Source organism: Odocoileus virginianus, chromosome 15 (assembly GCF_023699985.2).
Source record: "Odocoileus virginianus isolate 20LAN1187 ecotype Illinois chromosome 15, Ovbor_1.2, whole genome shotgun sequence".
Lineage (NCBI taxonomy): Eukaryota > Metazoa > Chordata > Mammalia > Artiodactyla > Cervidae > Odocoileus > Odocoileus virginianus.
Window position 1 is genome coordinate 51,362,131 of NC_069688.1, and position 15,910 is coordinate 51,378,040.

A 15,910-nucleotide genomic window follows, 5' to 3' on the forward strand; every position below is an offset into this window, starting at 1 on the left:
TGCCTTCAGCTGCCTGATTCTCCTGAGTCTACCCGCTAGGTTTTTTGTTTACTCTAAAGTGCTATGTGAGTGCGTCAGCTGGGAAATCAGAGCCCAAGCCTGAAGAGAGTGGTTCCTGCCTTAGGTGCTGGAAGTCAAGTCTAATTGTTACGGGTTTACTATGGACCCTGTTACAAGGAGTGTGTTACCGGAGAAATCCAATGTCCCATCACTGTTTTGTGTGTCGTAAACAAACTGCTTCTTTCGTTTGTTTATAAGATCAAGCGTGTTTCTAATACTTGCGTCTTGCTATTTTGCTTCATCTCCCTTCTTCTGAATTAGTCAGTACTGTTACAATAGCTTTCAGAATTGAGTGATTAGCATCCTTAACTTGAAACTCTTGCTTCATGAATTCAAAAGCCAGATACAACTGAAGGTAAACTACATTCCTGTCTCCCTTGTTTCAGCCCCCACACCTTTCACACTAGAACTCTGTGACCGCAGCAGAACTGTGCCCCTGTGGTTCTCAGCCCTGCCTGCCCATTACAATTCTGTTACCCGAGGAGGTTTGTTTTTACATGTATGTATATACCTACCTGCCTGTATACATGCATACATATGTGTGTATTCCTGCATGCATGTATACACACACACACAAAGGAGCACTTGGGTTCTACCCACAAATTTTATCTCCCAGTTGCTCTAGAATAGGACCTCAGCATTAGTGCTGCTTTGAGTGTCCAGGTGATGCCAGTCTGGTGCACTGCTTCGGAAAAGGTCTAGTCCCTGGCAAGGCCACAGCGTGCCGTCGTGGGAACCTGAACCGTGCTGGCAACCAGAGTGGGAAGCCAGGCTCCCACATGTGCTCAGCAGCTGGAGGGCTGAGCGTTGTTTTTGAAACCTTAAACATTCCTTTGCTTCTCCATCTTCTCTCTTGGCACGTGGCATGTCAAGGGATAGCTCGACCATTCCCCAGATATGATATTTAACAGATTCTAGGGTCTATCCTAATGAATCAGCCCCAGTGTGATACCGGTCCAGCAGCTTGAATCGCTTCCAACTCAAACTTCTGTGGCCTCCAAAGATGATTAATTGCTTTTCATTGTTACTGTTGTTGGTTTAAACAGACCGTAAAACCTGACATCTGATCTCATACATCAGATGCATATAAGCTGTGACTGCTGATTGGAAATGCCCTTTCACTGCACTTCCTTCCACTTTGTAGTCGCAGCTAAAGAACATGCATTTCTCATTGTTATTGTTAACTTATGGTTGAGCGTCTCATAAAGACAGAGCTTCAGTACGTGTCTTCTGCTCTAGGCTCCTGAATCAAGCCACGAAACTCTACAACACAGCGACGGTGGTGCCCGTTAACCACATTTTCTTTACCGTCAGTGCCATAATCGCAGGTGAGTTTGGGCTTTTTACACTCTGGTGACTCTACCCCCATAACGAGCGTAAATGAAGTCTCACTCAGAATAATAAGGAAATCAAAGAATCTCTGCTTAGAAGGGATAAATAGCCCAAATCCTCCTAGCCACCCCCCCAGTGTCTGAATTTCTCCCATAGCATCCTCTAGGAGAGGTTATCCTGCTTTGCATGAATGTTCCCCAGAGCTCTCTGCCCCCCGGAGGCAGCTCAGTCCCAGTTCGAATCACTCGAATTATTTGGAGAGCTCTAATCATTAGAAGTATTGCCTGGTATTGGGGCTGAAATTAGCCTCCCTGTGAATTCAAGATGCTCATCTTAGTCCTGCTTTCTGGAGTCCTCTCTGTCAGTCCTTCTGATAATCAGAGCAGCGGAAGGGTCCTGCTGTGTCCTGTTTCTGGGTCAGACATCCCCAGTTCCATGACTCCTCTCCCTGGCCCTCACCGCCCGAATCAGAGAGTAGGGTCCTAAAGTGATCCAGTGCTGCACAGAAGGCCAGACAGACAAGAATAGGAACCACTACCTTTGCAGTTATGGCCTCTGTTTTTCTGCTCTTGCGCTTCTTCTCTTTCTATGGACAAGAATGTCCATAGAAATGTCTAAATATGTCAGACACAATACTATTACAAAAATATAAGTCTGAAACTTGGTCCAAACAAAAATACAGTAGATTCAGGTATGTCGCTCCTAAGTCTGATACTGGTATACCCTAGTTCTTTAGCTTATTGGATGTATTTTCTACCTGGTTGTATTAGGACTTCATTTCTCCATGCAAAATTTATGTATTTTGGAGGTAATGAGGGATTATTTTTACCTAATCAATATTGTTTCATGGCAAACAGTGTTCCTGCCAGTGGGAAATTTTTAAATGTAATTACTTAACTTATCATCTCCCAAAACTGAACCTTAATTTTAAAGAGAAAGGTTATATCTGAAGACATCTAATTTTTTCTTGCATTTTTGACAAAAGAAAGTAACAAAAGACTGTATATTTCTGTGCCCTAGAATTATTGACAAGGGAAAAAAGCAAGGACAAAAACAGTTAGAGGCATGACTTACAGCAGAATAGTTAAAATTACTGTGCTAAAGATGTGTAAAACATACAGTTCCCCTGAAAGGAAAGTTTTATGAGAAGATCAACAGTGCAGAATCTGAATACTTTGCACACCAATGAGTACTTAGCACACACACAATTGATGTGTCAGGGAAGCTAGAACTTTCCAGGAGTAATAACAGTTCATCTGATGTTACTGAAGTATGGAATGGAGGTGAAGCTTCTTGACTTACTTCTCCTCTTTGCCCCATCAAAAAGTATAGCTTAAAATTAAAATGAAATACCATATTTTGTCTGCTAAATTAGTAAAGCTTTTGTTTTCTTTTTACGGCAATAAGCAGTGCTGACATGAGTAAAGTGTTGCAGGCACTCTTGTGGAGTCAGGTACCAGGGTACCACCTTCCTAGAACTGAGTTTCATAGTTTTTATCAAGAGCCTTAAAAAATGTCTCTCCTCTTTGATCCTGCAACTCAAAAACAAAAAACAACCCAATTAAAAAATGGGCAAAGGACTTGAGACATTTCTTCAGAGATGTCCAACTGGCCGACAAGTACATGGAAAAAATGCTCAACATCCCTAATCATTAGGGAAATTCAAATGGAAACCATAAATCACCACACATCCATTAGGATGGCTACTAGCAAAAACAAAACAAAAACATAAAATAACAAGCGCTGGCAAGCATATGAAGAAATTGGAACCCTTGTGCACTGTTAGTGGGAACATAACAGTGGTGTAGCCACTATGGGAAACACTGTGACAGTTCCTCAAAAAATTAAATATAGAATCACCATGTGATCCGACAAGTCTATTCTGGGTATATGTCCAAAAGAATTGAAAGCAGGGACTCAAACAGATATTTGTACACCTAGGTTCCTAACAGCATTATCCACAGTAGCCAAATGGCAGAAGTGACCTAAATTGACAAATGAATGGATACAGAAAATGTGCCATATACATACAGAGGAATATTAGTCAATCATTAAAAAGGGACTTTTGATACATGCTACAACCTGGGTGAACCTTAAGAAGAACATTATCTAACTGAAACAAGCCAGTCATGAAAGGACAAATGCTGTATGATTCCACTTATATGAGGTATCCAGAGTAGTCAAACTTATAGAAATGGAAAGTTGAGTGGTGATTGCCAAGGGCTGGAGGAGGGTGGAAATGGGGATCTGTTTAATGAGTATAGAGTTTGTTTTACAAGTTAAAAAAGTTCTAAAAATTGGCTGCACTCCAATGGGAATACAGTTGGCCCTCTGTATCCATATTTCTGCATCTATGGATACCACCAATAGTAGATAGACTATATCCCCTTCCCCCAAAATTCCAGGATATTCCAGAAAGCAAAAATTAAATTTGCCAAGTGATGGCAACTGTTCACATAGCATTTATATTGTATTAGGTGTTATAAGTAATCTAAAGATGATTTATAATATTTGTGGAGGATGTGTATAAGTTATATGCAAATATTATGCCACTTTATATAAGGGACTTGGGCATCCTCAGATTTTAGTATCCACTGAGGGATCCTCCAATCAAATTCTGTGTATACTGAGTGATGACTGTATACTTAACACAACTGAACTGTATACTTTAAAATGTTTAGGATGGTAAATTTTATGCTATGTATGCATGCATGCTTTGCATGCTCAGTCGTGTCCCAACTCTTTGCGACTCCCTGGACTGTACCCTGCCAGGCTTCTCTGTCCATGGAATTTTCCAGGCAGGAATCCTGGAGTGGGTGTCTTTTGCATCTCCTGCATTGACAGGTGAATTCTTTACTAGTGCACCACTGGGAAGCCACGTTATGTGTATTTTACTACAATTTTTGAGAAATGTTTACTCTTGAAGACAGAAATTCCTCTTTAAGCGACAACAACAACAACAAAATACTAAAATACCAGGAAGAAACATGTGCAAAGAAGTTTATTAACATCACAAAAGCAAAAGCGTTTGAAGCAATTTAAAATGTCCTTCGAGAAATGAATATTATGGGGCACAGCTTAGAATAACAAGAAAACATTCAAATGACTCCAAGTACGTGTGTAATCACAGGGAAAAATGCTTCAGCAATGTTGATTCACTCAACAAAGATCCACCAGAATGGGACATGGCTTGTTCCCACAGGAAGTGAGGAGACAGCCCTCAGAGTGGGGAAGCGGCCTGTGTTGTTCTCCGTGGTGCCTGCAACACCTCAGCAGCAGCCGGCACTCACAACTCTCAGTAAATGCTTGTTGACAGGATCGCAAGGCCACCACCACACACGCATACACACAAATGTGATTCCAGGTAGTAGATAATTAAAAGATAACTTATTTTTGGACTTCCCTGGTGGTCTAGTGATTAAGAATCCACCTGCCAATCCAGAGGACACAGGTTCGATCCCTGGCCCGGGAAGATTCCACAGGGCAACGCGGCCCTTGTGCCGCAAGCGCTGAGCCCAGGCACCCCAACTGCTGGGGCCCACATGCTCTAGATCCTGTGCTCAGCGACAAGAGAAGCCACCGCAATGAGAAGGCCGTGCACCACATCTAGAGAGTAGCCCCTGCTCGCCGCAACTAAAACAAAAAAGGTAGCTTATTTAGTTAAAAAAAAAAAAAAGAAAAAGTCTGCGAAGGCTTTGGGACCATAGGCCAAAAGGGAATCATTGATACTAAGACGGAGAGAAGGAGAGCTCATTGGAATAAAGGACAGATGCACATTTCCCTTCACCCAGAAGGAAAGAGCCGCAGAGGGAGATGGGAGAGGGGCTGGCAGTGAGAAATGGTGCTCAGGCAGCATGTTAGCATCCTCCAGTGCACACGTGAGCCTGTGATCAGACCTGCAGACCACAGGGTGATGCCAAGGCCGACAGCGTGGGGAGCAGCTGGCCTGAAGTGCAAGTGCTATGTGAAAGGGCCAGCATCCACCCAGACGCTCAGGTCAGGCTTGCCAACCCCCAGCTTAAACAACTGGTGGTGGGAAATGTCACTCTTCTTGCATGTTCCAGTGGGACAAATCTTGGACTGGATAAAAAAATTTCTGTTGGCAAAAGCTGTGTTACTGGTGCCGATTTTATAATAATGATATGTACATTATACATTATGTAAAGTCTACAAATCTGTGTTCTTTGCAGTCATTGAAAATGTTAGTATTGCATGCAACTATTTTTTAAAGTAAGCTACTGATTGTGCCTTTTTAGGGCTTCCCTGGTAGCTCAGTGGTAGAGAACCCACCTGCCAATGTAGGAGATGTGGGTTTGATCCCTGGGTCAGGAAAGTCCTCTGGAGAAGGAAATGGCAACCTACTCCACTTTTCTTGCCTGGGAGAATCCTATGGACAGAGGAGCCTGACGGGCTACAGTCCATGGGGTCGCAAAGAGTAGGTCACGACTTAGCAACTCAACAGCAACAACTGGATGTGCATTTTAAGGGTAACTATTTACTTTGAAAAAAATAATATTGTAATTTGAAAAATAATATGTAGCTATTGTAAATATTCTTACCCTAAAATTAATTTTATCTTCTGTCACTATTGTAGGTATCATATTTTATCAGGAGTTTCTTGGTGCAGCTTTTCTCACTATATTTATATATCTTTTTGGGTGAGTAAATGTCTCAGAGGTAAGGTATGTGAAATCCTATTACTTTTACGTGAGACTTTTGGCATTGGACCTGAGGCATGGAAAATTGGAAAATAATATAAGAAACATCAGTTTCCTGAGCTCAAAAGAAGCATATTTTTCAACTTAACACCCTACCCAGAGCTCAGTGTCTTTGTGATTTAAATATCTCTGTGAGAGATCTGAAACACTCAGGATTTTCAGTTCCAGCCAAAGTCAAGGTAAATCAAAGGCCCTTGTAGCGACTCCACCTTTTTATACTCAATCAGACCTATCCCAGCCTTAGGAACCATTAGCTTAGATCTCAATCAGGGAACCACAGATGCCTCTAGGATGATAGGATGCAAGGCCAAGACTGGGGCAGATCTCTGCCTTGAGACCTACTAACATCAGATTGGTGCCATCCCTCTCTTGGGTCTAGGTGCCCAGCTTTAACCCTGCCTAGGAATTTGCTGGACAATCACTGCTAGTGTTCTGGCAGATAGAGAGTAGAACCTTGACAGAATATCACCGATGTAGTGATTCTTCCACTGGTTCCCACCTGGAACTCTCTGAATGCTTAGTTGCTTCTCAATGTGGTATTCTGCATGACCATTGTTATGCAAACTTGAGCCCAGACTATTTTTAACATAGAAAGCTATCTATCTTGAAAATTCAATTTTGTGAGATTTTTGGGCGAAGTTAAACTTCTGGGGTCTGGAAACTATGACTATGCTTATGGCCAAGGACAATGAAATTTCTTAGAAAATTAAAGAATAAATTATTTTTTTGCTCGTGTTGCATGCCAGTAATGGGTCTGAGCATGCATGGATAGAAAATGAGACTTAGTGTCTACCCAAAGGGTTTAGAGCCTGAATTAACCTCCAGATGGTAAAAACCTGGGGCAGAGACTTACTGGAAGCTGCCCAGGTCTTGGTTCTGGGGACAAATATTATTGGCTGCAGCAATTAAGACAATTTCTAGGCAGCTTACCATGAGAAACAGAAAGAACAAAACCAATGGAATGTATGTCATCATGTAGAAGATGGAGTTCAGTTACTTAATACCATGCATTCAGTTATTTAATACAGTGACCTTGTGTTCTTTATTAACATTATTCTTACAGGTGTTTTCTGTCATGCCTTGGTGTGGTTTTGGTCACAAGAAATAGAGAAAAGGAACATCTGCCACAGTCTTACATTGATTTTGGAAATGTTCCCGGTAAGATATATATTCCTTAATTTATAATAGAAAATTGTATCCTACAAATGAATTATTGCTGGTATGATTTCTGGAGTTAAATTAATATAAAATGCAATTCTTACCCTCAGAAAATGTACACTTAATGATGAAAGCAGAGATGATAGTTTAACTGTAAATGTTAATAATTATTTATTTGATTATCAGTTTTGCACAGAACACTGGGGATAGAAAAGAACCGACCCTGTTTTCTTAATTTGGGTGATAGTGAGAATTTCCATTTTGGATTTCCTTAAATTGGAAAAGGGTAGGGAAAGGAGTGGGAATGGCAGGAACAGACCCTTGTTGCTTGGAGAACCTTTGAGGGGGATTCTACATCTAAGACCAGAAGCTTCGGAATATCATCCCTTCAGAAGCATGAGGTGGCACTTGTACTGGGTCCAAGAGTGACATTCTTCTTGGTCACCTGAATATAAAGAGCTTCTTCCCCTGTTCCTCACTTCATTCATCCAGAAGGGTTTAACATGCATCGTCATCCCAGCTCTCCACTCCCACTGAGAATAACACTTCCGTGATGCAGTCTTGGGGCTTCCCTGGTGTCTCAGATGGTAAAGAATCTGCCTGCAATGCAGGAGACCCGGGTTTGATATCTGGGTTGGGAAGATCCCTTGGAGATGAGAAAGACTACCCACTCTGGGGGGGTTTCCCTGGTAGCTCAGCCGGTAAACAATCCACCTGCAATGCAGGAGACCCCTGTTCAATTCCTGGGTCGGGAAGATCCCCTGGAGAAGGAAGAGGCTGCCCATTCCAGTATTCTTGGGCTTCCCTGGTGTCTCAGATGGTAAAGAATCCAGCTGCAATTCAGGAGACCTGGGTTTGATCCCTCGGTTGGGAAGGTCCCCTGGAGGAGGGCATCAACCCACCCCAGTATTCTTGCCTGGAGATTCCCATGGACAGAGGAGCCTGGCGGGCTACAGTCCATAATGTCGCAAAGAGTCAGATAAAACAGCGACTAACACCTTCACTTTCATGTAGACCCAACAGAAGCGATGTCCAGAACAAAGGAAACGGGCTTCTGTGTCCTCACTTCCTCCCCTGCTCACCACCCCCAACAATCTCTGGCTTTGCTAGGGGTTTGGGGTGACCTGTAGGCTTCTAGAAGGCTTCCCTGGTGGCTCAGATGGTAAAGCGTCTGCCTGCAATGTGGGAGACCCGGGTTCGATCCCTGGGTCAGGAAGATCCTCTGGAGGAGGAAATAGCAACCCACTCCAGTACCCTTGCCTGGTAAATCCCATGGACAGAGGAGCCTGGTATGCTACAGTCCGTGGGGTCGCAAAGAGTCGGACTCCACTGAGAGACTTCACTTTCACTTTCATAGACATCTAGATGAGGAGTGGTGATGTTCTCACAGGTTACTCCACCAGGCAGTTAGGACCAAGCCTTTGAAGCAAAAACCATTGAAACCTTGTGCCTGAGAGAAAATAGCCTGTGTTCTCTTTCCCGTTTGAACTGTCTTACCAGCTAAGAACATTCAACGCAGGAATCAGCATTTGTGGCAAGGGCATGCCTTAGAGATGCCTTCTATGGTTAGGGGTTCTTTGGTAGGAAATGAAGTTTACTTACTTTTAACTCTTTTTCATTTCACTCAGTTCTATATGTAGAATCAGTAAGAACTTTAGAAGCCATTTTGAAAGACTGTTTTCCTCTGTTGTTTCATGCGTTAGACTAAACATAGGCCAGGAGGCAGAACAGTGGGGAGAGAGGTTGGAGATGCGTACACACTTCATGTTAGTCTCCTGACTGATCCAGCCTGATTTCTGTCCCCAGCATGGTCATGTCCCTGAGCACACTCCTCGGGGTGTGCTCACGCAGACAGCCACGACCTGGGCCTTTCTTCCCTGACGTATATCTCTTCTATTTAGAGAGCGACCACATTGTCCTTTTTAAAAAAGGAATAAAATGTGGCCTAGATAGAGGAGAAATTATTAAGACTTATTATTCTACAAGAGCTCAAAAGATTCTTTGTGATTATTATCTCCACAGGGAAACAAATGTTGGATAAGATACAACCAGATTCAAGCGGCTTATCCTATGGAACTCTGCCTGATGGAAGTGACTCCATAAAGAGCCCGAGTGGAGAGAAGAAAGGGGTCTGAGACGCCGAGAGGGATGGCTGTGGGCCTGTGATTCAATACCGCTTTTTAAAATATTGCACATGTTCAATTTATGTCAGCAGCTATTTTATGCTGACATGTGCTCGCCTTCCTTTCAGTCCCTGACCCCCACCTCCATGTCCATGGACGATCAGGGCCTTCCTAAGCTTTGACAGTCTAAGATTTTCATGGAATGTAATTTGAAGTGTTCCCCGCACCCTGGACCTCTCTCCCTGGTGATCATCTAACTGGTTAGATCTTAATTACAGCCTGGCTGCCCAGGCAGAAATGTCACACAAAAATGTGCATTGACGATTTGGCTGCAGAATGCGTAGGTTGCTTTTCCCATACAGCTTGCAAGGTCAGTTGCTTTGCTTTAAAGAGACACTTTAGTCCCACAATCTCCTCTTTAAACCAAAGGTTTGAAAGCATTCATTTTTCCTTAGACATCTTTTAGGAAGCTTCCCATAAAGATTTCACTTTTCTGTTCCCAAATGAGAGTGGTAAATCATCTTTTCTGAAAACGAGCCCTATCGTATTTATCCTTTGAAAAGTAAAGGTGTTTTTTTTTTTTTTTTTCATAATTAAGCATCTGTGTTTGACTACACTTATGTCACTCTTTCACTTTCATCTTTCCTTTTCTTATTGGAGTATAATTGCTATACAGTACTGTGTTAGTTTCTGCCTATAGTGAAGTGAATCAGCTATGAAAGTGAAAGTCCCTCAGTTGTGTCCAACTCTCTGCGACCCCCATGGACTATACAGTCCATAGAATGCTCCAGGCCAGAATACTGGAGTGGGTGGCCTTTCCCTTCTCCAGGGGATCTTCCCAACCCAGGGATCGAACCCAGGTCTCCCACATTGCAGGCAGATTCTTTACCAGCTGAGCCACAAGGGAAGCCCAAGAATACTGGGGTGGGTAGCCTATCCCTTCTCCAGTGGATCTTCCTGACCCAGGAATTGAACCGGGGTCTCCTGCATTGCAGGTGGATTCTTTACCAACTATATGTATACATATAGCCCCTCCCTCCTGAGCCTCACTCCTGCCCTCCCATCCCACCCCTCTGGGTCATCACGGAGCACTAAGCTGAGCTTCCTGTGCTTCTTAGCAGGTTCCCACTAGCTATCTATTTTACACATGATATAGTGTATATATGTCAATCCTAACCTCCCGATTCAGCCCACTTTTCTCTTCCCCTCCATCCTGCCCCCTGTCCATATGTCTGTTGTCTGCATCTGCACCTTTATTCCTACCCTGGAAATAGGTTCATCTGTACCATTTTCTAGATTCCACATATATGTGTTAATACATAATACTTCTTTTTTTTTCTGACTTACTTCACTGTATGACAGATTCAAGATCCAGTTTATACCCCATTTGATGATGGGGTATACCAAAACCAGAAGACCTTGGCTGGTGAACTTTTTAAGCTTAAGAAAGGCAAAACTTAAGAATTAGTACCAAAAAATCATTCAGTATCAATTTTTTTAAGTAAGAGTGTAGAGCACTGATGTTTTCTTCAGCATATGATCCTATTATACTTGAAACTGAAGAGAAACTTCATATCCTATGCCTTTATTTGTTTAGATCTTATAATTCATCAAGTGGGTTTTTAATGTTTTAACTTTCAACGTTAAATCTCAAAAATCATATTTAAATTTTTAGTGATATTTTCACAAACATTCCATCTTTTCCTCAAGTCATTACTTCAAGTTTTAGAATAAAATCCTTCTAGGTAAAAGAACTGTTACGATTAGAGAACTGGACTTCAGCCATTTTCAGTCTGCACACATAGCACACAGCTAGGTGATCCAGCCTGAGTCCAGTTCAGGTCCTCCTGTACCCTGACCTGAATGGCCCTTCTGCTGCCATAGACGCAGGTCTCCTAAGACACATTTGCAAGTAGAGTCCATAATCATATCTGTTATTATTTATGGTCTCCTAATATTGAAATGAGAAGAAAAGAGCTAGCCTTCATTGTAAGCAACATCAAATAATAAGCCCCATCCTTAATGACATTTCAAAACCTTCAGATCACACGCCAGTCCAATACTGTTCCAGCCAGTTGTCTTGCATTTGTTTGGTTGTTTAACGCAGGGCTATTGAAACCGTAGTCTCAGCTGCTTTAAGGTCTTTAATTTTTGTTCTTTGTCATGGCCTGCACTCCTGACCAGACCAATCAAACCTGGCCACAAAGGTGAGATTCAAATCTATCACTGAAGTATGAATAATAAGCTAGAGCCCATGTCTGGCTTTTGAACTCCTGGTAACAATTCCTGCCATTGTAGAAAGTGTCCCATTAATTCAAATAACGTAGTCATATAATTTATGGCATGCTTCACTGAATTGGTCCAGCATGTCAGCGTTGGAAGGCTCGACTAAGAAATGCGTCTGGTGTCTTAAACTACAGATTTCTGGTGACTCTTACGACTGGTTTCAAATATTTGGAAAATAATTAGACAGAAGAGTTTGACTTGAATTGGGACTGTATTTATAGCTACAGCACGTGGTTTTGCACATTGTAGAATTTTGCACAGAGACAAGCATAATGCCAATACTTAGTGGTCGCCAACATTTGTATCTTTTAAAAGTTGTAAGAAATGACATTGACTTATGCACACAGTTGGGCAACCCAGAAATGCTTTAGAAGTGTAGGTAACATATAAAATACAGTTAGGTAACGTATAAAATATAGTCAGACCTAATTTTACTTTCCATATTGCTTCTCCAAAGTAAGGTGAATAGGAGTTTTACTTGTACCAGCTTGTAAAGATTTTTTAAATTATGCACTGCGTGACAACAACCAAAGCCAATCCAGTCCTTCTCTTGGCATTGTGAGTTGGGGACCTTTAGCCAACACTTGGCTCAACTGACTGTCTAGACCAGGGGTCTGTGAACTCTTCCTGTAGCAACAGAGAGTAAATATTTGGGAGTTTTGCTGGCCATACGCTGTCTGTCGCAACCACTCAGCTCTCCCGTTGCAGCACGAAAACCGCCATCGACAAGACATAAACAAATGAGCGTGGCTGGTGTCAGTAAAACTTTATTGACAAAAGCAGGTGGCCAGTTCATGGGCTGTCGTTTTCCAACCCTCAATCTAGACTGCCCTGCCCTTGCTGTGCAAAGAGTTTGAAAAACAGATTGGATACAGTGGGAGTGTTAGCCATGTGTTGATACTGACTTTAGCATCTTGTTGCTTGTGTAAGATACACACAGAAGCAATGAGTTCATCACTGGTGCCCGAGTTTTTCTCTCTCAAAGGCAGTGGTTCTTTTGTGAGCACCATCAGCTGCACCGGAGGAGCCTCTCCAGTCCCACACTCCGAGTGGGTAATTGCTTCATAAACGAGGAGCAGTCACCTCTCATGTAGTGGGTTAAAGCAGAGATCCTTACCATCCGATTGTTTTCAGTCTAGATGTTTGCTTGCCCTGTGACTATACTACTTTCGTCACCAGAGTCACTTGAAAAAATAAAAAAATGTCTCAAGCAGTGACTTGAGAATGTAGGTTTCAATCCCTCAACCCATCCCCACAAGCTCCTGGAGATTCTGCTTTGTGGCAGAGAAAGAAAGGAAAAAGACAGATTTTGTAGATTGATGTCATTTCAGTACTATTGAATGAATGATGGTGATAATGTGTACGTCTGGCTCCAGAAGAAGCAGGTGCAATGGTGGACATGGCTCAGATGGATAGAACCATTGAGCCAAATTCCTGAAGCCAAGAACCCTCTTTATACTCCCTGTTTCGAAGCACACAGATCATCCAGGGGTGGTGACTATACAGGCTCGCCCACACCGAAGGCTGCCTCCTACTTGCCAATTTAATAGTGATATTATGGACATAAATACAACCAGTTATTAAAACGAAACTTTCCAACACCCTTCCAGACTGCTTGATTTAAATTCCAGGACTGATTATAGAGCCGTCCTTGAACTGGGCAATGGCAAACCGAATGCACATGTCTGGCACCAGCCAATGTGAGTGCTTTAGTGAGGTTGCTAGATAAACACCACACAGTTTGAACTTTTAGAACAGGATCTCAGAATTGAACCCAAGATGACTGTGTTGGGAAATTTAGAAGCTGCTTCTAATTGTTAGACTCATCAACAGTCTGACTCCTATTATGGCCATCTTGAAGTTAAAAAAATAAAATAGAATTCCACATATATGTGGTTTCCATGCAAATACAGACCAGTCTTGGGCTATTAAATGTGGTGTTTTAGTAATTGTGGTAAATACAGGGTAGAGCCTTCCACCCAGGAATTCTTGAGTCTGTCCCCTTTCTCACCAGCCTCAGGGTACCACACAACATGCTGTGCCATGCCAGCAGACCAAATCAGTTACAGGAGCTGTGGCCCGTCCAAAGAAACATTTATTTTTTTTTTTCTAGAAGAGGAGGAAACTCCGCCTTCCACATTGGTCCTTACTGAGAGTTAATGAGTCCCAACCACAATGTAAAAAGAGGAATATCAATCCCAATATCAAATAAATGTGATACTTCAAGGGCGTGGGGGGGCACGCAGCCGGGGCGGATGCCGCCAAGAATTTCACGGGGTTCCAGGCAAGATGCAAGATAGGCTTTGAGTTCCAGGAAAGAATCTGCTTCCCAGGGAGCTGGCAAGTGCGTGTAGCAGGGCAGGAGCCCATCCGTCCCTGAGCGACCGGCACGCGTGGACCCACGCCACTTCGCACGCGTGAGCCGCTGCCCTGCAGACGCGAGCTAATCCTCCCGGGGCGCGCGGCCCGCTCGGGGGGCCTCTCCCGTCATGGCTTTCATCTGAAAACCAGCTCAGGGGTTTTCTGAGGCTCTGGGCTCTACTCCCGCTGTCCAGAGCACCTCACCTAAATCTGCTCAACACTGAACGCGAACGAGGAAATGAATCCGTTCAAGAAGTCTTGATCCAGGCCCTCGGAACTTGACTCGTCTGCCTGGTGACAGACACCAACCCAAATTACACGCCTCAGACAGCAAACCTGCCTTAATGTCCTCACACATAATTGATCACATGCTCCTTTCAATGTGTTTAACGTTATTAGAAACATAAAAACGAATCAGACATGAAGACTTGGGGAACTTAGGTCAGAGAATGAACAGCTTTCCTCCCTGGAGCCCTTACTGTGTAAGTCTTAGACTTTGACCTTCATTCAGTTCTTATCATCTCTCTCTCTCAGGGAGGTCGCTATCCCTAGTTTACAGGTTAAAAGACCAGGGCGGGAGGCAGGGCAGGGGCAAGGGTAAGGCGAGAGAGACGCCTGGGGCACACAGTGTAAGGAGGCTTACGGAAAGCTCCCTCCCGGGACAGAGAGACGGCCGACTGCACGTGCAGGCCCGCAGGGTGGGGGCCCCTCAGCGCTGTGCCCCGGCTGCCTCTCTCTGCCCTGGCCCTGGCTGGGGGAAGTTAAATGACTTGACAAGAGCCATTCAGCTGACAGGTGGCCCGGCTGGGATTCGAACCCAGGACGACTCTGCAAGCCACACTCTTACCACTAGTACCAAAGTATCTAAATTGCATGGTACTATGTCAAAGGGCCTTTAAGAGTCTTGAATAAAGGGCTTTGGAACCCGAACATGAAAAGGGTCACTTATGGCTAGGTGACAGTCTTCAAGGGAACGGGGGACTGTAGTAGATTAAATGATGTCCCCACACCCTAAAGAGATATGTCCACCTCCTCACTCCTTGAACCTATGACCTTATTTGGAAAAAGGGGCCTTCGCAGGTGGAATTAAATTAATCTTGAGATGCTATCATTCTGGATTTCCTGGATAGTCCCTAAATCTAATGACAAATCCTCATAAGAAACAGAAAAGACACAAACACACAGAAGAGAAGGCCACATGAAGACGGAGACAGAGAAATGCATAGAGCCTCCAAAAACCCGAAGTGGGGAGGAAGGGTACTCCCCTGAAGCCTTTGGAGGGAGCACCGCCCTGCCGACGCCTTGACTTCAGCTCAGGCCTCCAGAACTGCGAGAGAAGAAACTTCTGTTGTTTTAAGCCACCAAGTTCATGGTGGTTTGTGGCAGCGGCCGTAGGAAGGGAACATAGGTAATGAACTAGCTTTTGAAGCACGGGCAGAATGCGGACGTTACAAGAAGCCCTATAAAAGAAGTTGATTAACTCGTGGCAAGCTTGGGAAACATCTGGAATATGGGTCATGTGAAGAGGAAGATGGCTCCACACGACTCGAAAGGCATCCAGGAGAGCCTTTGGGGGCTAGCTCTGACAGAGACTTGAGAATTTGGACTTGATTTGGGAGATACCCGATGGCATTAAACTTCATTTCTGGAGGTGTGGGGTGGACCTGTGGATGTCACTGGTGTCTTTTCAAAAACTCACCTAGCAGAATTTAAGGACATCTTCCCTGTATCTTTCTTAGTCATTCGTGAGCAATATCAGATGGCATAATTGTGGTGCACCAGGTCTTATCCCCTTGTGGCTCAGCTGGTAAAGAATCTGCCCGCAATGCGGGAGACCTGGGTTCAATCCCTGGGTTGGGAAGATACCCTGGA

At 43.7% G+C, this 15,910-nt stretch overlaps 1 protein-coding gene across 1 annotated transcript in view; it reads left to right on the forward strand.

Moving 5' to 3' along the window:
- The window catches only part of NIPAL2 (NIPA like domain containing 2), a 76,777-nt gene extending 66,804 nt beyond the window's left edge, over positions 1-9,973 (forward strand). Inside the window, exons 8-11 of the mRNA XM_070477351.1 lie at positions 1,300-1,388; positions 5,987-6,050; positions 7,174-7,268; positions 9,291-9,973. Coding sequence (XP_070333452.1) covers positions 1,300-1,388; positions 5,987-6,050; positions 7,174-7,268; positions 9,291-9,403 — 361 coding nt within the window. The 3' untranslated portion in view covers positions 9,404-9,973. The remainder of the gene's footprint in view (positions 1-1,299; positions 1,389-5,986; positions 6,051-7,173; positions 7,269-9,290) is intronic.
- Positions 9,974-15,910: the final 5,937 nt, after the last annotated feature.